The sequence below is a fragment of the Anser cygnoides genome, chromosome 14, assembly GCF_040182565.1.
Source record: "Anser cygnoides isolate HZ-2024a breed goose chromosome 14, Taihu_goose_T2T_genome, whole genome shotgun sequence".
Taxonomy (NCBI): domain Eukaryota; kingdom Metazoa; phylum Chordata; class Aves; order Anseriformes; family Anatidae; genus Anser; species Anser cygnoides.
The window spans coordinates 15,166,296-15,188,432 of NC_089886.1; the positions used below are offsets into that span (position 1 = coordinate 15,166,296).

Here is a 22,137-nt window from a genome sequence, read left to right on the forward strand (position 1 = left end):
AACCTGTGTATTTACGTGCAACGTAAGTTTACTCAGCATTTCCTGCTGAAGCAGGACTCCAAACTATCCAGCTTCCTTCCAGAAAATTAGTTTTACTGCTGAGCACATTGTGCTTCAGAAGTTGGTTTAGAAGACACATACAATGTAGTATATTTTTTCTTTTGTGTTTTCTTCTCAGTCGTGATTATATTTTCCTTCTTATCTTCACTTTCCGTGGTTTCAAATCTGGATTCAGTTGTTAACCTACAGGCAAAGCAACCATTCTAAATACATATTTAGTTATTACAAAACAGAGCTAACATAAAAGTTAAGCAAAACTGAGCAAGCCAACTGGCTTAAGAGCATCCATGTGCAAAGAGAGCAAGGAGCATTAAGAATAAATTAAGGTGAAAAGTGTCTTTGTATCATTCCTCCTCACATTTCATCACTTCACGTATTGTCTTTTTTTGCCTCTTATCTGCTGCAGTCTAGCAAAAAAGCTTACTGAAATTGGTAACTGGTTGGGATCAGCCTTTAAAAAAAACACATTGATGGTGCCATGTGTGCAAAGATGATCACATCACAGGAGTATATACAAAGCTCCACATGAAGTCCCAGCAACATCATACAGGTGTGATCAAGTTGAGCTTTTGCATTAACAATACAAAAGATGACTAGAAAAAGCAAGATACTAGTTTCCAACCACATTTTTGCATTACTACTGCTTTATCTTAGTTCCTGAAGATCTGAAAACAAGAAATGGGAAGAACTTGATCTTCAGGCTTGAAATTACATCATTTGTCCAGTGACAAGTTTTAATTCTGATATGAATGTAAACAGGAATACAGTGTTAGCTACCGCAAAGCTGTTAAAGTGTTAAGTTAAAAAACAATTAGACCGCTCAGCACAATTGGATGCTTTAATTAAGAATCACTTAATAAGCATACAAATGTCATTAAAACTAATCGATAGTAGCATCTCCGGACCTCCTACAGATTATTGACTATTATACACGATTGTTTCAACAGCAAAACAAATTATGGAAAATGAAGTTGCAAATTACACGTTGCTTGACATACCAACACAAGTTTTACGCTGACTCATCACCACATCTCCGCTAAAGCAGTTCTCTAATAACTTGATTATTTTCTAGCAGTCTGAAGAGCCACTAGTGAGCAGTCCACAACAATCTACAGCTGCTTTCAGTAATGATTTTCCAAACAAAAAGGACTGCTAAAGTCATTAGAGATTTATTTGTAATAGAGATATGCCTAAAGACAAACAACATGAAAGCAACTGGAATAGGAGTATTTTGGGAACCTCAACTTAGATTTTCCCCCCTTCCTCCTAACTTGATCTTTACACACACACATCAAATAAAGCACTTAACCATTTTAAGTATTCTGCACATTGTTTTCTATAAGCACTGTCTCAAAACACTAAATAGCAAGTACGGTTTGCTGTGCATCTCCCCTTTGTAGGACTGTTTGCATTCCAGCATTGATTTTGTAACAAGTCCACACTTGCCATTCCGATGGGTAACCATCTTTTGTCCATAATCTGCTTGCCACCAGCTGCACTCCATTTTAGACTTGCAACTTGCAAATAATTACACAATTACAACAAGAACCTCTATAATTCAGGGAAGGAGGAGAGAATTCTTAGTAATCATCTTCTGGTTAGTGTTTAATCTGCAGTTCACCCTGTGTTTCCCTAGCATCTGTAAGAATGGACTGCTCGTGCCTAAGCATCTGTTTCTACGCTAGACTCATTTGTCCCTCCCTCTCTTCCACCTTAAACAACACCTGTCCAACGCCCCTGCCCCTCCAAAGAGTCTAGCAGCCAAAATTCCCAGCAAGAAGTCCCTATAAAAAGTGTGTGTGTGGTGGGGGGGAACAGAACAAAGAAAAGTTTCAAACAAAACAAAAAGGCCAAACGAAAACAGAATTAACTTGAAATATGTTCCAAAGCAGCACAGTTTGATTTATACAGAATACTTTCCTTGAACGGAATCACCTAATACTGTAGATGTAGCAAAGTAACTCTGGAAATCAAATTTTTTTGAGAAACATCACACTGTCTCAAAGTTAAGAGCTATTAAAGTAACTTAATTTTATGCTTCAAAAGTACAGCAAAATGGGTATACAAGTCAACATAAAGTAACCCAAGTTTCTACGACTATGTTAATAATATCAGAGGACTGATACTGACTTATGAGAATAAAATGAGATATTTCAGAATAATAAACTGATATACTAACTGATATACTAACTAATAACAACTCCTTAAGTTGGAGTTTTTTTTATCTGGGTCAGCAATAGATAACCATAATTTGCTTCCACTTACAAAAATTTTAGCTTACAGTAAATACGCACTGAGAAGTCACAAAAACGCTTTAAAGTGATAATGAACAGGTAAGGCTCCTGCTAACAATCCAAACAAATAAATACCAGCAACCCATGTCAGGGCTCCACCAGACATCTTTCACTTCAGCGTATTATAGTTGGCCTGGAAATACTTCAGGATACTACATGCAACAAGAGAAGGGACAAAATCCATTTTCAGTTAAATTCCAAAATTATTTTGTAACAAAATGCTCACCTGCTCTTTGCTGTCTACAGCAAAGAATAACTACAGCCTCCACGTACCAGCTGAACCATCTTGCTACCTGTTGAAGAACTGGAGTTCTAACTCAGAGACCAATGCCTTATGTTTTGGAAGACCTAAACAAAGTGGCTTGATGAGGTCCACTCCAGGGTTCACCATGATGCCAATACAACACAAAGCCATTCAAGTGTCTCAAGCAATGACTACCTAGACTGACGAAGTTGGAAAGGGTAGTTTTTCAATCACAATTCAAAGTTGGAGACAACACCACTACATATCTCAAGCATCCTGGTAAAGCTCTCCTACCTTTTTAATATACTCAGCCACAACTACTACAGAAATAATTCCACTGCTGTTAGCAGGAACCTCAAACATGTTTCAAATCCGTATTTACTACCTCTGCAGCCACCCTATAAATACAATTGTAATTTCAAATGTGCACATCAATTTAACTCTAAAAAGGATGCACGTTAGTACAGTCCATTGCACTTTGATGAGCAGTGTTATTAAAAAGTGACATTATTCAGTTTATGCTCACCTGCACTTCTTACCCGCACTGCCTTGGTGACTGCTTATGCGCATGTTTCATTTTGAGATTTAGCCTGGCAATTCCCCAGAAGTGTCACACTTTAAACTTATTTTTCTGTTTAATCATACAGTCCAATTCACGTGCTTGAGTTCAGAATTCAGCAACACTCACCTCCCCCCATAAGAAAGCTTGAACAATATTCTAAGACAACCCACTTTGCACCACAAAAACCTAGCTGTGAGTTTAGCAACTCTGAATTCATAAAAGTCAAAGGCAAAGTATATCTATTGACTGTTCTAAGTTTAAAGTCAAGGTTTGCTTAAAGTATTATAATGTAAAAGTTTGAGAACCCCTAAGTGACAGGTAGTTCTCTCTGAAGTAGTACTGTTAATTTCAAAATGAATCTACAGTTGACCAGGAAGAGGTAACAGTAATTTTATGGACTCCTCTCTTGACTGTACAGTTTTCCTAAGAAGCTACTAACTTACTGTTCCTTGACGCTTAACTGAACGTTGCTGTTGTTGCCAGTACAATGCTGAACAGCCACGAAGCAAAACTAACTAATCCAGGTTTAAAAAAAAAAAAAAGCAAGTTTCATAACGACAGATAAGCCATGCATTAGGTTTATGTAGAAAGGTGCTGGTGGGGGAAGTGAGGGAAGTGAGTGCAGTAGTGGCCTCTGTAAGAACCAACCAGGGTCCGCCCTCATGCCAGCCAGAGCCATCTCCAACACAAACCCGCTGCTGGCCAAGGCTGAGCTAATGGCAACACTGGGGACACCCCTGTGATAACATATTTAAGAAAGGATTAAAGAAAAAAACTGCACAGCAACAGTGAGAAAAAACACGTAAGCAACAACCCTGTAGACACCCAGGTCAGTAAAGAAGGATGGGCAGATCTTCCTGGCACCTGAGCAGAGACTGCCCTGCAGTCCAGCAAGATGACCCCAGTGAAGCAGGTTGTTCTCCTGCAGCCCACGGAGAACCAAATCGGAGCAGATCTCCAGGCCATACCCCATGGAAGGGAACGAAGCTGGAGCAGAGCAAAAGCGTGAGGAAGGAGCAGCAGAGTGTGTCATGAACTGACTACAAGCTGCCACTCCTCATCCACCTGGTGCCACTCAGAAGGGACAAGGTAAAAACTGGGAACTAAGGAGCAAAGTTGAGCCTGGGAAGAAGTGGCGGGAGTTGTTCACCATGATATTATTTTATTGTTTTAATTGTGATTCGTTTTGTCTTCGTTTTTCACTATTGCTCTATTTTTAATTGCATTAATCTTCAAGTTGAGTTTATTTTTGCCCAGTGATTAGTAAGCAATCTCTGCGTATCTCCACCATAACCTTTTTCATCTTATTCTCTCCCTATCCTGTTGGGAAGGGGGAGTGAGGGAATGGCTTGGTGGTCATCTCGCAGCCAGCCCAGGCTACCCCAGCAACCCTCATACCAAGACAGATCCTAGAACATCCCCCACACAATCGGGGAATCCCATCCAGTGTCAGCACAGGGGAATAGAGCAGAAAGAGAAGACCATTAAACACTTGCTCTGAAATAAATGCTTGTTCAACTATGATGACATGATTCCACCACGTTTTATCTCTGTACACTCCATAAGCATGACGTAGTTCTTCTACCCACTTAAGGAAGCTTGACTGGTCTCATCAGATGCCACTTTACCTTCTGCGGATGGGTGTCACACTTAAAACCCTGAAGGGAATATTAGTTATCTAAATCTCTTGCTCAGCCAAATGGCCACAGGCATTATGTTAAAAGTTTCTTGTTTAACCCAAGTCCAGATGAAGTTAAGTTTGCCATACACTACCAATCTAAATAATTTATAAGAGCAAGTAAGCTTTTAGGCACACAAGTCCTTCCTTAGTTCAAACTGAAGTAAACAACCTCAAAAATAAAGGCAAACTCAATTGGGTAGCGAGGGCTGAAACTTGCTATTTGAGTTTCAGAAGTGAAGAAAAGCATTTTTGTACAGAACTCTATCTTTTTATAGACCAGTTGGCCCAAGAAAATATCACCACCTATAACCTCTCAATTACAATAGCAGTAACAATTGAAAATAATCACAAAAATATTTAAGCCTTTAGTCTCAACTACCATGTTTTCAACAATCACATTTCCTATGTTTCATTTGCTACCTTAAAACTTTTCTAAGTCAATACATCTGCAATGTGTACGTATACTAATAGTTCGAAGTTATCTATCTTTATCTTGCTAAGTATCACATTAGCAAGCAAGACTTCCACAAGCAAGGAAATCTGCCACCATTATGTACATACAGATCATCTCTGAGTACTTCTCAATCACTCCAAAGCTAGGATGACTTAGGATGACACTTGTTAACACCACGTGCTAGAAATGAGGTTTGCAACCCACTCACACTTGCTATGGCTCTTTCTAGTGCCACATTTCATGCAACTCTAACAACTTAACTAGACAGATTATTGCACAAATACCACTCCAGTGACAAAAAACACCCTCCAATGACCACATTAGCCTTCTTGGCTCGAGCATCCCATTTTCCTCCACACAAGATACAATACTGACAATTACCTACCACACCAATGCCAAATATTTTCTTCTTTCCCCCAAAATCTCAATTTGCAGGTCCACATTTGTGCTCAACTTGCCCATACTTTTTGTGCCTCTGCATTTAGCAATATTACTGTGCAGGGTTTTTACCCATATCCGTCACAGAACAGTCCAGAAATGCTTTGTTTAAAAAGCCAGCTTCTCAAAAGCTCAGATTTTACCAAAACTTCCTACTTCATAATAAGTCATAACAGGTTACGGTTAAGGGAATCCTCAGTGTTATCTTAACAAGATCATTCATTGGGGATTTAATAGATCGTTAATGTAACTTCAAATACAAACAGAACCTTCTGTCTGGATTTACCCTTTACTGGTTCTTCACACCATTTTGAACACCTTAAAGGTGGATATGGAGGTGTTATTTGTGTGTGTCTGTGTGTGGTGTTGTAGGGGTGTCCCTCCTCCCCCTGCTAATGATTTTTATTTTATTCTTCTTGTGGACCAAGGGCAATGGGTACAAAGTTAGTACACCCACCTGAACTACAACTGTCTTCTTCCACTTCTTTTCCCTCTACTTCCAGCACATCAATCCCATAAAACATTTTTCCCTCGTCAACCCCTTCAGCTCGCAAGAGGATTACCTCTTCAGTTCACATAAACTATTTCTAATAGCTTTCTGTTTGCAGACATTTTACCTTCTTTTCCAGATAAATAAGAGAAAATGAAGATAGATATTCACACCCAGGTTACATGATAACTATACCTTTATGTGCACAGAACACCATCATTAATTAATATCATCACTCCTCTCAACTTTCACCACCCAAGCTTGACTTCCCTGCTCCTTCCTCCTCAGGAACAGTCCCTGCATACACTGACATAGCTATTTAAACTGCTCTTTCTACCATATTTTTTCCAGACCATTTCAGAAGATTGTACTGTTTGCTTACTTCAAAACTGTTAATCGTATCTAATGCAACCATGAACAATTGATCTGAGAGTCAAAATATCAATCCAATTACATCTGAATGCAGTTTTGGATCTACTGTACAGACTTCCACATAGCAGGGCCTCCTCCAGCCTTGAAGCTGCTGCCATCCTAGATTCATTAAAGTGGTCTGAAAAGTATTTGTTATTGACAGGACCTGTCTAATCATCTACTGTTCTAATCACCCTATTCTTTCCTATGCATTACATATAGTATTTCCATAGTACCTTAAAGTATCTTTAAGCTTTCTTCGCTTTTATTCCAGAACAGGCTGAGACTTCGTTTGAAACACATATGCCCTCTGGGATGTTGGATATCAAGACACAGCATTTCCCCTCAATCAAAGCATTTAAATCCCAACTCAGGTTACACTGCTAATTTTAACAACGTCAGTGAACAATTCCTTGTTGATACCATCAAGAATCTGCAGTTCACCCCGTAACAAGTCACATATAAAAAGTTCTGTATACTCAATTAACTAAATTCAAGTTTGCATTATTTTAGCACACCCTTTCCTCATGGGATGGTTCGTAAAATCTGTTGAATATAAAGCTACTGCTATGGAGAACATAGCAAGTACCCCTGTAGGCAACAACAAATTAAAGTAGCGTGTGTACTGGGGGTGGGGGAAAACATGGAAGCTTGATTGTGGGGGGACAGACGAAATACAACTTTCTGGACAGGGAGGGTTTAGGCTTTAAGTCGCTTCGGATTCCCAAGCCATTCTTTTCTCTCCAGCTTTATATCACTACATGAAAAGCCAAAGAAAACGGCTTCTATGTGGGATGATACAGATGTGGGAGGCTTCACAAAATGGAAGAGAAATCCCCTCAACTTCACTGTATTTCTGCCAAACGTTCTATTGTTTTCTCTTTGAAAGTTATTTGATCACGTAATTAATTCAAACTATCAGAGATACGCGCAGAATCACACTTTAAATATTGAAGAAAGCTCAGAGGAAAGGGGATGGGTGATGCGAAGCTAGGAAGAATTGTTATTTTTACTAGCAAATATCATCAATATATAAGCTCGTATCATTTAAGCTATCCCCAAAATACTATGTTTATTGTAATTATGAATATGAACAGCAGACAAAAGCACCACCTTGGGGTTGGTGGGTGGGAAACAACATTCCTTTTACCAAGGTGAAAAAAAGTTATAATTACTGTGCCAAGTTACTTTACTATCTAACAAAAAGTAACTAAAATTCTCAGGTTTTTTCCTCAGGAAAAGATTGATCTTAATTTTAACAGCTATATTTCAAGTTATCATGCATCCAGGTTAGTAAAGTCAGTGGCCTGCCAATATGAATTCGTAGCATGATTAAACATGATTTTGTATACTGCAAGTTATGTTAACCCAAATGGGATTAATAATTACTAAAATATTCAGTAATTCTTAGGCTTTTAGCCACATCATTCCTCATTCCAGCTGTCCTCAGAGACTGAAGCATGATACCTGCTGACTGTTACCTTAAGATGCAATCCAACTATACAGCAGCTTTGAAGGATCAAGAAACAGTCCTATTTCTGAATGAAGAGCAAACTGAGTGAGCTGTCACAGTATCTGCGCACCTTAAACTTTTTCAAGTAACGGGAAAGTTATTTCAAAGGTAGTTAGAGTTTCAAGAGTCTTTTCCATGAGCCATCATTTTAGTCTTTCTAAAAGGCTTTAAGAGGTTGAACGCAGGCAGCCGGAGCTGAGGAATTACTCTGCATGCAACACTGAGGAAACAGATAAAGAAGTGGATAGCATAGTTCATGCAGCGAAAGAAAAGAGATGCAGGTCTGTGCTGATTGCCTTGACCATACACAGAAGTTGACACTGACCTGGGGGCAGTCGAAGTCAAAGAATGATTTCCACTTCTGCTATGTGAAGTATAGTTGTCATGACTCTCATCTTCAGTTTTAACTTTCTTTCTTTCTCTGTCAGGTTCAACTACTTTGTGCATCATTTGAAGAGCTACATTTATTGGTGGCGCTTCAAGAACTTGTTTTTTGGGAGAAGAGTCACTTTGCTCCAAGTTCTTGCAAGTGACCGTAGTTTCTTCCTTAATTGGCAAATGAGTGAAAGCAGCTTCTTTTACTGAAGTATTTTTGCTGTCCAGATATTCACAGGTACTGTCCACTGGAATCTTCTCCCTCTTCTTTTTAATTTTAGTGACTTTAAGTAACTCTAAGGAAAGAAAGCAATATATTTTTTGTACACAAGTAAAGCTGGGATTAACTTGTCCACCAACACATTCTTAATAGCCATCAAAACTAGTAAAGAGCATTTCACATGACTAAAGACCTCAGAATAATTCTTAATAGGTTACTTAGATTGCTTAAAGAGTACCCATTCACATAACTTATTATTGGTAACTATGCATCCGAACAAAAGTTAGCTTAAAAAAGACCAAATGTACTTCCCTCTATATATTCTATTTTATTATTATTTTTACAAAAAATAAACAAGATCTAGATGCTCTAAACTGAATTAATATGCTCTCAACTATTTTATTCCCATTTTGAATGTTGCTGATGTAAGCTTCCACCAAAAAAAGTTCCAAATAATTCATTTGGGTCTGGACAAGTACCAAAACAAATTTGTCCATCTGATTCCTCATTTGTCTTCCTCCAGAGCCTATAGCTTTTTTGTTTGTGCAGAAACACAGGTATCAGTTGTTCGTCTGCTGGGCCTCTGTCAAAACTTCAACTGCAGTAACGAGCTCCTTTAACAGCTTTTCCTCCAAGTGCTTCACATTTATTACAAAGCTCACACCATCTGCCTGCACTCAGAAAGCTGATACCTCTCATGAACAGATTGACAGTAGAAACACTACTTTATGAAATGTACCTCACAAAAACTTGATTGCACCTACTTCACTATGCTGATGTAGCTATGCTCTAAAGCCTCAGAGCACTATATTTGTACTCTTCAGTCTCCTAAAATTAACATTATTATACATACTGAAGTAAGATCCTTCAGCAAGGTAGGTTTTTACTGTTTCAGTTCAACAGGTTTTGGACCAGGTTATTATCAAAAGGCCACCATTTAAACATTAACTTGTATCTTGAACGAAGGCAGTAGCATAAGTTGAACAACACCAAACAGGTTGGTTGAAAAATCCATGTATTTTCTTTTTCCATATGGAAAAGCAGTATTTTTACCTTCAGGTTCATATTTCATTTTTAACTCATCCAGCATCACTCGCAAATTCATGTTCTCACTCTGACAAGCTTGCAAATGCCTCTCATTTGTGAAGAGCTTCCTTTCAACTTCCAGAACCCTTTGGCTCTCATACAAAGCTTTCATCCTCTGCAAGGATAGTTCATTTTTCAAGGTTTCAGTTTCCTTGCTGGTTGGGAAGAAAATAATAGTTTCTTTTTAAGGCAGTATATACAAAGTTAACTAAGCATTCAACTACTCCACATTAAATTCACGTTTATATGCCAGTAGGAAGAGAAAGCCATCTTCCAGCAGAAGGAGAATTTCCACTTGAAATTGACAAAAAACAGTGAGTTACCAGAGACATAATGTGTGTTAAAAACTGTATTAAAAAGCTGTATTACAAAAACACGGACATGCTTATTTAACTGGTTCAAGAAGCTCTCCCTAACTTACAAATTCACTAGGGTTTGTTTGTTTTTTTTTTTGTTTTTAAGTCCATGTATGTTTACATAACTACTTCTGCAATTGATAATACAACCTTTACATAAACAAAAGGTATTACTCTAAGTAACCAACACAAAAAAATTATGTTAAGATGATGCTTGAAACAGAGGCAAGGACATGCACTATTAACTTCCACATCACAAGTGCAAATTCTTTCCTCAGTTGTTCTATAGTACTTAGATCATGCCAGTTTCTCGTAACAACAGCAACAATCAGGTAATAGACTTCTCTATGTCCAGATGATAGGACAAGGGCCAATGGGTGTAAGTTGGAACATAGGAGGTTCCGCTTAAATATGAAACAAAACTTTTTTACAGCGAGGGTGACAGAACACTGCAACAGGCTGCCCAGGGGGCTCATGGAGTCAAAACCTGCCTGGACATGTTCCTGCGCTGGCAGGGGGATTGGACTAGATGGTATTTCAAGGTCCCTTCCAATCCCTAATATTCTGTGGTTCTCTAAAATTTCCACAGCAGACATTCGTCTCCTCCGGGAAGCACAAGACTTCCATTTGAGGTCTTCACAACAGTCCTGAAGCCAGACATGACGGAATTTCTAATGAATATATATGGAATTCACTACCTAAAGAACACAGCTCAACTAGGTAGAGCCATAAAGCATTTTATGTATGATCTGGCTCTTTTTAGAGAAATACAGCCTATATCCTTGAAGAAGCTTCATACAGCTGTCGCACAGGTTAAAAGACTTGGACTTTTAAAAAATGTGAATATATATATTTGAGTTATCACCTAACTGAGTATTAACAACGTTTCTAAAAAGAAGCAGCAGTAATAACAAACTGGTTCTACCGCCATCTGTTACAACAATAAGTATAACGGAAAAGAGAGTATCTTTGAGCTCCTGTAACGAACACAGGACGGTTCCACAGCATTAAGCAATGAGCATATTTCCACATGCAGTCTGAACATCATAGAGAACAAAAAACATGGAGAAGGGGAATAGGTAGCTAGAAGATATTCACACTGTGACCAACCTTCTAGGCCTAAGACCATTAGGTACTTACTTCAAGTTGTCAAGTTTCATTTGCAGCAAATCTGCATAGTAACCATCTCCAGACTCTGCTTTTGAGCTAGTACTAGCTCTGCATTCTTCCACATTCTCATATAAAGTCTGTCAGAAGAAAAAGCATCAAGCTGTTAACTAGTGAACTTTCACAAGCACATAAGCTCAGTCCCTAGATGAAGCTTTCACTGCACTTCTATACAGAAGCTTCACGGTAGATGTTTAAACGTACTAGAGAACTGAGCTGCTCTGAGCACTTCCTGACTTGCTACAAGTGTCATACAGCATGCAAATGGCCAGTCCTCTGTTACTCAGACGGACCCGCAAAGGTAGAGAATAGAAGCCACGTTGGTCAATAGCCCAAATTTCATTGCCAAAAATCTGAAAATCAATTACATTTTTAAGATAAGAAATTTGGTTCACATTAAAGATGCCACAGATGTACTAAGGGTTTCATAAAACACTTGAATCTCACGTGACATTCTGGTCACAATTTTTGGTTTGGAAAAAAAAAAGACTACTCAGATTTGAACAACTGTCAGACAGATCTCAGAACCTCCTGTCGGTCACTGAATACAGGTACTTTTGATGGCTATTTGAATCCATCATTTCATTTGCTGACACTACAGATTTGGTGTATAGAGACAAGGAAAAAAAAAAGTATCTCTCAAGCTCACATGTGACAAAACCGGTGAAGTAACCAAGCTGTCTTGACCGCTTATTAAAATGGGTTAAGCCTAGCTTTATGCCGCTTTGGTTAAATGCAGAATAGAGGACACTATCCTGGAAAACTTAATCCCAAAGCATAAGCTAATAAACCTCAGTTCGCATTCTAAAGCTGCGATAAGAAAGTGCTAATTAAGTATGTTAGTATCTAAGACAGTAAGCAAGGCTACAGTTTTTGACTCTGAGTACACACAAACATCAATAACATTGGAATAGCGCATACATGTGTTGTCCTGTATTTCTCCCTTTCCAAAACAGAGAAGATGCTGTCAAGTTGCATAAAAATACTGAAAAAAATGCTTTACTAGAACCATTTAGCAATTCAGATCTAAAAAAAGAGAGCACTTCAGCTACTGAGTCAAGACATCATAATATCAGCAAATATCACATACACCAGAACTCTCAGAGAGACTAAAAACTGATGCATACATCTTCAAAAAAAAAAAAAAAACCACCAAAAAACTTATTGCTCAGTGAACTTTGACCAAGTAATTAAACACTACAGGTAACTACCTAAAATACGAAGATGTTAAACAGGAATGGGGAAGGAGGGGAACAGAAAATGGGTTTCTTGCTTGCATGAACTTCAGAACTGTGTGTTCTTCAGCTCTAAAACAGAACTTCAGTCATATAAAGGAATGAGAAGCCTTTGGATCCCTTTCAAACCTAAGCACAGTCTTCAGTTTTAATCATTCCTTCTCCTCATGCGTTAACATCTCATCTGAGTTTTCCACTTAGAGATGACATACCTTAAATTTTTCTAATTGTCTCACTTTCATAAGAAGATCTTCTATTTCACCATTCTTTTGCTCCAACATTGACTGTAAGCGTTCCAGCTGCTCAAATTCTGCCTGAGAGCCTTTCATCTGTAGCAGTGTAGCCATTTGCAGCTAGAAAAAACAAAGGAAAAAGTTTTTATAACAAGCACTGGGTTAAGCGACAGAACATGTCTTCATCTTACTCAGAAAGCTCAGGATACCCAAACCTCTTGCTTCTATTTGTAAATATAGAAAACCACTGGGTGCTTAAACTCAATACTGACAATTAAACATAGTGTCAACTTATAATTGTTAATATTAAAACTCTCCAGGACGGCCAAAACCTTCCTGAACACAATGTGGTCCTAAGGTGTCATATCTCTCTCCTCATTGACTAAAGAGCCTATAAACATGCTGTCAAGGAGGTGCACAAAGCATTTCACATTTGAAGCTTAAACACCAAGTTAACTAGAACTCAGCTATATTGCAGGCTCATTCAGAGCTAAAATGCATCTATGAAGAACTTCTCAGTTCAAAAAAGAACTCAAACAAACCTAGTTCCCCAACAAATTTAAAAAATGAACCAAAAAAACCACTTTATTTTGCAGTTCTGATTCAGAGGTATATATAGCACTTGAGTTTATGCTCAGTCATACTTATCCAAGAATTTCAGCTTCTTTTACACCTTCCACGGAAGGCACCCTTCCAAGCACAGGAAAATCCTTTTTCATTACAAAAGTAGAAATAAATCCAAATCTAGCATTTATAGCATATTTTTCTCACACTTAACATCATGCTACAAGGTTTTTAACCCATCCATTTACAAGGGACACAACAGATATTCAAGCAACTAAAGAAAGAATATGAAATGCAGTTATGTAAACATGTAATGGAGTGTTAATGTCTGGTGAAAGTTTCACAGTTAAGGCAGCATGGATGAAGTAACACTGTAAAACACTTGGAGAAGTCCCATAGAAAAGATCAACTGAAACAAACTAAGACTACAGATTAACAGAGCAAGCTAGAGAAGAGCATTTGCCCTATCTCATCTTGTATATCAAATAGAAGAGATTGATGATTCTGTACCCGAACCAGATCTAAAATAGATTCAGTCATCTCCTCCTCCTAACTTCCAATGGATGTAGGGGGAAATGAAACTTATCTGCCAATGGCCGACTAAAACTATACTTGCATTCCCCAGTGGTGTAGACATGTAGCCTTTCCCCCTCACTTAAGAGCCTACTTGCTAGCTATCAAAGTTGCAAAGTGCAGTGCAAGTACATAAAAACAACAGCAACAAAAAAGAAGAAACAGGAAGGGCTACTACAAGCTATGGTAAACACTCCAGCCATGGCAAAACCTTTACAGCAGTACTGTTTACACTGTGTCCCGAAGTCAGATCCTCAGAAGTCCTCAGTCAATACCCCATTCAAGTATCCTGACAACTGATGTTGTAACAATGTGGTGAACTACACTATTGGAGTCAGGTACTGACCAAGTAGCCATCAGTTCACTATACACAGAGTTTTAACACAGCAACACGATGCAAGGCAAAACAGAAGAGATCCTACCAGAGATCTAAGATACCAACTTGAATGAACAAAACAGCTGTCATAACAAATGACTTCTCTCTAACATTGGTACTAGCAGATATTTTATTAGGATAAAGTAGCACAAATTGGAATTCCAAATACCAACTTTAAAAAAAAGGATACCAACTTGCCTTAGTCCTGGATGAAAACTTCAAATGTAGCCATTTGGCCAATATAATCACTGACTTGCACTGGTATTACAAGGAGATAGAAAGAATCTAAGAAACTGATCCTATTCAACCATTTTACTTACTCTCATCTTTAGCTCTCAGTGAGAAATTCCAATGAACATTCCTTGGCTATATAGTACTTCTTCCATTGTCCTTTGTGGTGTTTCAGTTATTTTTCAACTTGCTTCTCCACAAAAGCTAAGTCACAGCTCTATATATTCACTGCTACTCTTTGTCACCACTTACGTTTCAGTACTGGTCTCAGACAAGCTGCATGATCCAACTGGAATGATCCCTTCTCATATAAGGCAATCACAAGGCCAACATGAGAACAGTTACCAATTTTGTAGCAGGCCCTTGACATTGTCTTATAGAACAGCTTCGGCCAACTAGGTTTCTCAACAGTATTTACTAACCTACAAGCTGCCAACCTAAGGAAACATAGTCTAGATGAAATAGTTATGATCATAGAATGCTTTCGGTTGGAAGGGACCTTAACAACCATTTAATTCCAAACCCCCTGCCAAGGGCAGGGACACCCTCCAGTAGAGGTGTGAACTACAGTTCATTTATAACTTGTATTCTTGCATTAAGTATAGGGAGAAGGAAGAAAAATATGAACAAAATAAGAAACCAAGAAAGCAACTCAGAGGAGGAAAAACAGTGTGATCAAATGACAGAGCGAAAGCTTTCTCTATTGCTTACAAAGGCATTAACTCCTGAGAACCTCTGTTAAGAAACAAATTATTTATGTAGTATGACAATTAGAAAAAGAAAAAGCAACTGTCAAAAAAAAGCTAGTTTGACTAGCAGAAGCTGTTTTACCCATTTAAGAACTACTATCAATGTAAGCAGACAGTGCCTTCAGCTTAACTTAGCATTCTAGAATTAAACAGTAGCGCTAGAAAAAGTGTTGATACACTACTGAAGCCAAGTAGCACGATGACATGTCACTTGTCTTCTCTCCCATTCCTCCCCACCCACCCAACAACACTACTGTACCACAGTTCAAAGAGAATCAGATCCCCTAGCCTGTGTTTTACAGCACTGCTTTATCAGACAGACCCCAAGGAAACCCTGGAGTATTACAATAACGGTCATACCTTCATTCTTTGCAACTGTTCTCTAGTGAATGCATGCTGTTTTTGTAGTGACTGATATTTTATTTTCACACTGATCAGCTGTCGTTCCATTTCTGCCCTACGGTCCTCCACCTATAGAACATTTTTAACAATTATTACTATGAAAATAACACTTGTCACTTGGATTCTGAGTGTTAAAAGAAGTTAACTGGCAATTGATGTTGCTTCTGAAAACACCGCTTTTCCAACAACAGTGTGCTACAGTCAAAACTTCTGAGATGAATACTGAGTAGGCAGTCCTGTAAGCAGTTGAACCCTAGACAATACTGTACAAGAGATTTCTTTTGTTCTTTTGATATTGGAATAACTAACAGTAAGAATCAGTATTGGTCCAGAATAGTTTTGTCTATCTGTATCAGAACAAATAGTTGAAAATAAATATGAACTGCATATCAAATGAAGCCATTCACTGAGGGTGGTCAGAAAACAAAATGCCAGCATACAGGCTGGCATTTAATACCACCTAAACTCTTATTCAAAAACCCTCCTGAGTGTTCAAATATCCAACCATTTTTCAACATGCTCTTTAAAAGTAGCATTTAGCATTATCTTTCAATATTTCATTTATTATCTTCTGCATTAAAGAAAGGTCACCAGCTGAACAAGACTCCTTATAGAGCAAAGTTTCAGACAGAACTGTTATTATGAACCCTCAGTCTCATCTTTCATCTGGATAACCAGGCAACTTTAAGTCATTTCATCAAGGTCATTATCTCCCCAGCTTTAGATTGTGCATGCAAATTGTTTTCCTGAGGTGTCCCTTGACAGTTCAACACTGAAGGTACAGAGGAATTTGAGGAATAGAGATTAGTGCCAGGTAGATCAGGTACTTTTATGTTTTCAATACAACGTAAGTGATTTCTTATGATAAAACATCTCTTCTCTGCATATTCTCAGACGTCTGTTGCGTAGCTGTACCTCAGCGAAGAGAGAATTGCCTTTACTTGTAGGGTCCAAAGATTGCTGCACTGCATGATCCAGCTGAACCTGAAGCTCTTGATTAGCTTCACGAGCTTTCTAGATTTAAGCAAACAGAAAGATAGTTTAAAAATGTGATGTATTGCATATTCTTTTAATCAAACTGTTTTATCTATTTCATTCCTCATACATTTAGCACAAATTACCTTGTACAGCAGTATTTAACTGTACATACAGTACTAGCCAGAAAGACAATGAAAATAGTTTGGCTAGGAGGCCCAGTATCCCACTTGCTCTTATGGATAATATCATAACTAAACCCTTTAAAGAAAAATATGGACATTTATCAGTTGGATTGATGACACTGATGACACTATCATCCTTGCTGTGGTGGTAGTCACAGGCACTCTACTCCCCAACGGTGTTTTACAAGGCATTCAAAAGGAACTTGAAATAAAAATGGGAATTGTTTAAGTGACCTGTTACAAGTCCCTGCTATGACGCAGGATATTGCAATGCAAAGGATATCCACGTGCAGCCTTCCACAAGAGAATGCCAATACAGAGACAAACTGTCAACAGCTAACACAGATCTACTAAGTATGATTTAGCCTTTATTTCCTCTGCATTCTCTTCCTCCCTCTCTCCTCAAAACAAACTCCTCTCAAAGCTCTTCTCCTTATTTCAGTGAAAATCTAGCACCAACCACTTGTGGAATTCAGGGATTAGCTAGCACCCTTGCTTAAAATTAAGAGAATACCTCTAATGCGTTACAGTAAGAAACAACTTCTTTCTCCCTCTCTTCTTTCTCTCCCTGTAGACGCTCCAGCTGATTACGTAAGTTGCTGTTTATGAGTTCTAGTTGTTCTTTACTGTACTGCAGTTCATTCAGCTTTTCTTCAACATTGGCCTAAATACAGAAGTATGAAATAAAAAGCTTACGAAGCAAATTCAGGAAAAGCAGGCCCAAATGAGACAAACACGCTTGTTACTAACAATGACTTTTTAAGACAAAATATCATCTTGAAGAGGATGAATTAAAATCTAGTTGTTAAGGCTATTGCTATATTTTTTCCTGTGATTATTTTTTCTACTAAGCCAAACTAGCAAGACACCCAAAGCACCTAAAACTGAAGCGAGCAAAAAAAGCACAATACTCAAGTGCTAACCACACACCTTCACACTTTCTAGTTCAGTGAGCTCCATCTGAAGATTAAGCATTTCTGAAGACATGGTTTCATGTACACGTTCAGACATCATGTGTAGCTCTTCTGATTTGGCAGCAATTATTTCTTTCTGATGATCCACTTTGTGTCTCAATTGTTTTTCTGAGAGTCGGGTTTCATCTAGTTCTGCTTTCAGGTTCTCCAACTTAAAAGACATTTGACAATTAAGTAGTACCACTTTAAAAGCACAATATTTCAGACTCATGTTCAAATCAAGGAAGTGTCTCAGAAATATAAAATAATAGTAACCTTTTAAAAATAAGCTTTGGAATTGGATGCAATTTACAGCGTAGCTATGCAGATTTTTGTTAAAACATCAACCAAACAAGCTGCCTTTCTAACAACAATAATTTAGGCCTGTTACATCTTTTATGATCTCAGTAATTCATTTCTTGTTGGCAAGTTGTAGAATATTTACTTGGCTTTTTTTAATCACCAAATCTGGCCTTATTGTCTTGACCTTTTTACTCTAGTTCCTGTTTTAATAAAAGCCATCATGATAGTTTTAATACTTTCGTAACAGTAGTTGGAAAAAAAGTGAGCCCAGTTCCAAATCAAACTGCCTAACATGGCAAAGAAAGGTAAGACTACGTATTACAACTATTCATTAGATTCGTTTTGGTTACAACTATGCAGTTATAAGTTCAAAACATTTTTAAATGCTATTAGTAACGTTATAGCTGTATATTAGGTGCAAACCTTGTTTTTAAGGTCACTGATTTCTTGTCCATGAACTCTGGCAAGTTGTTCTTTCTGTTTTTCCAGTTGCATATTCTGCTGTTGCTTAAGGGCGTCACATTCAAAGCTCAAGCTTTCCAACATTCTATTTTTAAGTTCAATTTCTCTCTGAAGAGAGTATTTCTCTTGTTCAAATTTCTGCAAGAAATGACATAGTGATAAGTCTAGACATAATGGTCATTGCACTGAGTAAAGGCTCTGCACCAAGGCATCAACTGCTTAAAGCCTGTAGCTCACTCAACCTTTTGTTGATGTTCCAATTAGGGAATTGTCATACCCAAGTAAAGAACAAGAAAGCCTACACCATTGCTCTCAATTTTTATGAGTGAGTTGGTTGTGGGTTGTGTAGTATTCTGTCCTCCATGGAAATGGCATCTTCGCATTCAAAATAAAGTGTTGGCACCAAATTATTTTTTTTTTTGCAAGTTTAACAGAAAACTTCAGTGAGAGCTTTTGTGTCATTTCTACCACAGATGGAACTCAATCGTATTAAGAGTTAGTAACAGCGTATTGAGTGTTCCCCTACCACAGAACAGCTGGGTTCTATGCCTGATAAAGACAAACTTGCCTAGTGTTCTGTTATAAAACATGTCAGCCTTTCCAGACTTAAGAAAGGCTTTTTAATCTGTTTCCCTGTATGCCAGATCATACACAGAAGCTACCGATAGAGGGGAACATCATTTTACTTTTCCATTCAGCCAGCAATTAAGGAAAAGGAAGAAAACAAAAAGGAAGCTAATGCAAAAAAATGCCAAAATGTAGTTACTCCAAAGTTGTAGGAGTATTTTTCTTTAAAATCAATCTTAGAAGACAAACCAGAAGACAAAAGGAGAAACAACAAAAGAAAGATCTATCGAGTAGGAAATCCACCTCTGCTGCCTAGACATCAGCTTATCAGGGACAGGCTTAACTCACATATACAGAATGAGCTTTAACAATGATAAAGACTTGGCAATGCACTGTCGGCCATACCCACGTAAAGAAAGTCTACCATCAAATATCTACGCGGACTTTTACAGAAGTGTATGGAGACTTCTGTGTTTTGAAAGATTCTGGCAACTACTGTTGGAATTAATGTGTCCACAATAACTGCTTTGGAACTCAGATTCCAACGAGAAGTACGGAAATCAAGTTCTAAAGAAGCTGTTGGATAACTGCAGTTCTCACAAAGGATGCTATTCTACTAGATGAAAGTACACAATTCCTTCCCCCAGCTCTTGAAATCTAAGTCACTAATTGGACTGGTTCACACAAGTTTAACTCATAACTTTGCTCCAGTCTACAGTGGTGGAACGTAACTTGTGCGTGCAGGTTTGCGCCACAGTAACTAACATGTCAGGCTGCCTGCAGAGAAGGATGATCCTGCTCTGCCTTCTTCGCTAGTTGTGCTTTCCAACTGCCCCTCTTGCACTAAGCCTACTAATGGCACACCAATCAAATAAGTTATTAGTGTTCATTCACAACAGCAGGGTGCTACAACACTCCAGCTGGCCACACAAAAACACATTTTAGCTTTATCACAATGGAATGGATAGCAATGTACTGCCAGGAAAAGACCAGATTAAGAGAAAACAGAAAATCTGAAAGATGGGCTGACTGAGAACAAACAAAGAAGTCAAAATTAAATTGTTTAGGAAAAGTGGAAGAGATGTCCTAGGCTGGAATTTTCTTGTGCACCTATCAAGAAGACGACTGGAAGACTAAGTAATATCTCTATACTGTAACACTACACTACTTTCTTTTCTAAACTGTAAAGAAATATACTAACGATTTCAGAGTCCCTTGGTATTTACAAATTTAAAGAGTGTACAGCCCATGAAACCCATTTTGTAGTCTTGCTGGTAACATGCTTTTTTACTGCTTTAAGTGACGCCAAGTTTACAGGCAGAGCATAACAAATTGTTAAACATACTCAATACACATATTCTAAAGCAAATTGACTTTAGCAACTACTATTCATTCCACAATAGAGCCAATTAATCCTATGTGGCGCTGAGCATTTGATGCAGAATAAAATGTGAAACCCTGACCTAGCTAGAAAAAAAGAGTGTACTCAACATCTTACAGAACTGACAAAAAGCCCTCTCAACAAATACTTAAAGTAAAAAGGTTCATTAAAATTAATCTGGACTCTAAAAGGCATTTAAACCACTTGTGACTTTCAGAAAACAGAAGAAATTTCTTGATTTTTTTCAAGTTTAAAACATCACCTCAATTTTCTCCGTCAATTCACGACGTGTTTGATCCAACTGATTTTGAACTTCACTTTGAGACTCCAATAAATGTAAGCCATATTGTGCTGCCTTCCTTCGCTCGTTCTCTGCTTCCTTGAGTTGTTGTCTAAGACTTAACACAGTCTCTGTCTCCATTCTTCCTCCTTTTGTTACTTCAAGACTGAAAACAAATTATTAAAGAAGGTATTGCAGTAAGTTACAGTAATTAATCTCAAAAGAAGTTACTGAATTTCCTTTCTTAAACAGAATTAAGGAGTTTATTTTTCATCAATACAAGACAGAAAAGAGAGCTCTGTAAGATGCCACCCTGTGAATAGTTGCTTCTCTGTAAGTTTGGTCAGCTGATTCCTGACTATACAGCATGAATAGCATGCAGCGGACAACTCCTACATAGAGCTATCTTGACATGCGTAACTGAAGTGAAGGCCAGGAAACAACCTTCTAAAAACACTATTACGCACGTGACCGATGTTTTCTGTGTTATTAAAACAAAACCACACAAACTATATATAACATTACTTGTGCACACAAATTACACTTAATTCATGCAAATTCATCCAAAGCCAACATTCCTAATTTATATTACTTCAATATCCAAGTCATTCTTCATTCAATATCCTGTTTTTATATATATAAATTAGTTGTTGCCACTTCTTACTAGCACATCTGAACATTACCAAGATGCTTGTCTTAATCACAAGTAAATTTGACTCTTGGATTCAGAAAATAGTATTGCTAAGAGTCATGATTCTAAACGCAATGCCTTCATTTCAATTTTTTTTTTTTTTTTAAGTTTTATGTAACAAAGGTAACCCCACTTAGAGTTTAGCAGCTTCATGTATATAAAGTTATATTAACATACAAAATGACATCATATCACAACTATGCTAATGCCTTTCCCAGAAAGGAGATGGAAATTAGAAAATGTGAGTTTCCACATCATTTATCATTTGTTCCTGTTGTTAAAAGTTTAACACATACAAATACTTTACCTGGACATGCTCTGAAACTTTTTTTTTCCACATCTACCTATCGAAGTGCTTGAAACACTAGTTTTGCAACTTTAAACTAAAAGAAACCAGTGAAAGACAGAAAGTCGGAATGCCTATAATCTCTAAAAATAATCAGTAACATTACTAGTACTACAAGTACACCTACACTATGAGAATTTAATATTGAAACATTTAATAGCAAAACATAGTAATATAAACAAAACTAAGCTACAACTTCTGGTATGACTTTGCATCAAAGGGGATTACTTCATCCTCAGTTCATAAACAGAAATAAAACTTATTTTCTGATCAAACCAGT

The 22,137-nt window shown here is 37.7% G+C and overlaps 1 protein-coding gene across 7 annotated transcripts in view; it reads right to left on the reverse strand.

Moving 5' to 3' along the window:
* Positions 1-22,137, reverse strand: part of SPDL1 (spindle apparatus coiled-coil protein 1) — a 27,378-nt gene continuing 5,241 nt past the window's right edge. For 4 of the 7 annotated variants that reach the window (XR_001206043.3, XR_007163562.2, XR_010824882.1 and 1 more), the window contains exons 3-13: positions 20,803-20,986; positions 18,554-18,730; positions 17,805-17,999; positions 17,389-17,538; positions 16,630-16,728; positions 15,673-15,783; positions 12,799-12,939; positions 11,325-11,431; positions 9,796-9,983; positions 8,116-8,818; positions 130-243 (exon numbers count right to left, since the gene is read on the reverse strand). Coding sequence is in view for 1 of the 7 variants with exons in the window: in XM_048064677.2 (XP_047920634.1) it covers positions 93-243; positions 8,473-8,818; positions 9,796-9,983; positions 11,325-11,431; positions 12,799-12,939; positions 15,673-15,783; positions 16,630-16,728; positions 17,389-17,538; positions 17,805-17,999; positions 18,554-18,730; positions 20,803-20,961 (1,824 nt within the window). In the remaining 6 variants the exon portion in view is untranslated. Of the gene's footprint in view, positions 244-8,115; positions 8,819-9,795; positions 9,984-11,324; positions 11,432-12,798; positions 12,940-15,672; positions 15,784-16,629; positions 16,729-17,388; positions 17,539-17,804; positions 18,000-18,553; positions 18,731-20,802; positions 20,987-22,137 lie in introns of all 7 variants that reach the window. The other 3 variants (XR_007163563.2, XM_048064677.2, XR_007163561.2) reach the window with 3 other exon arrangements.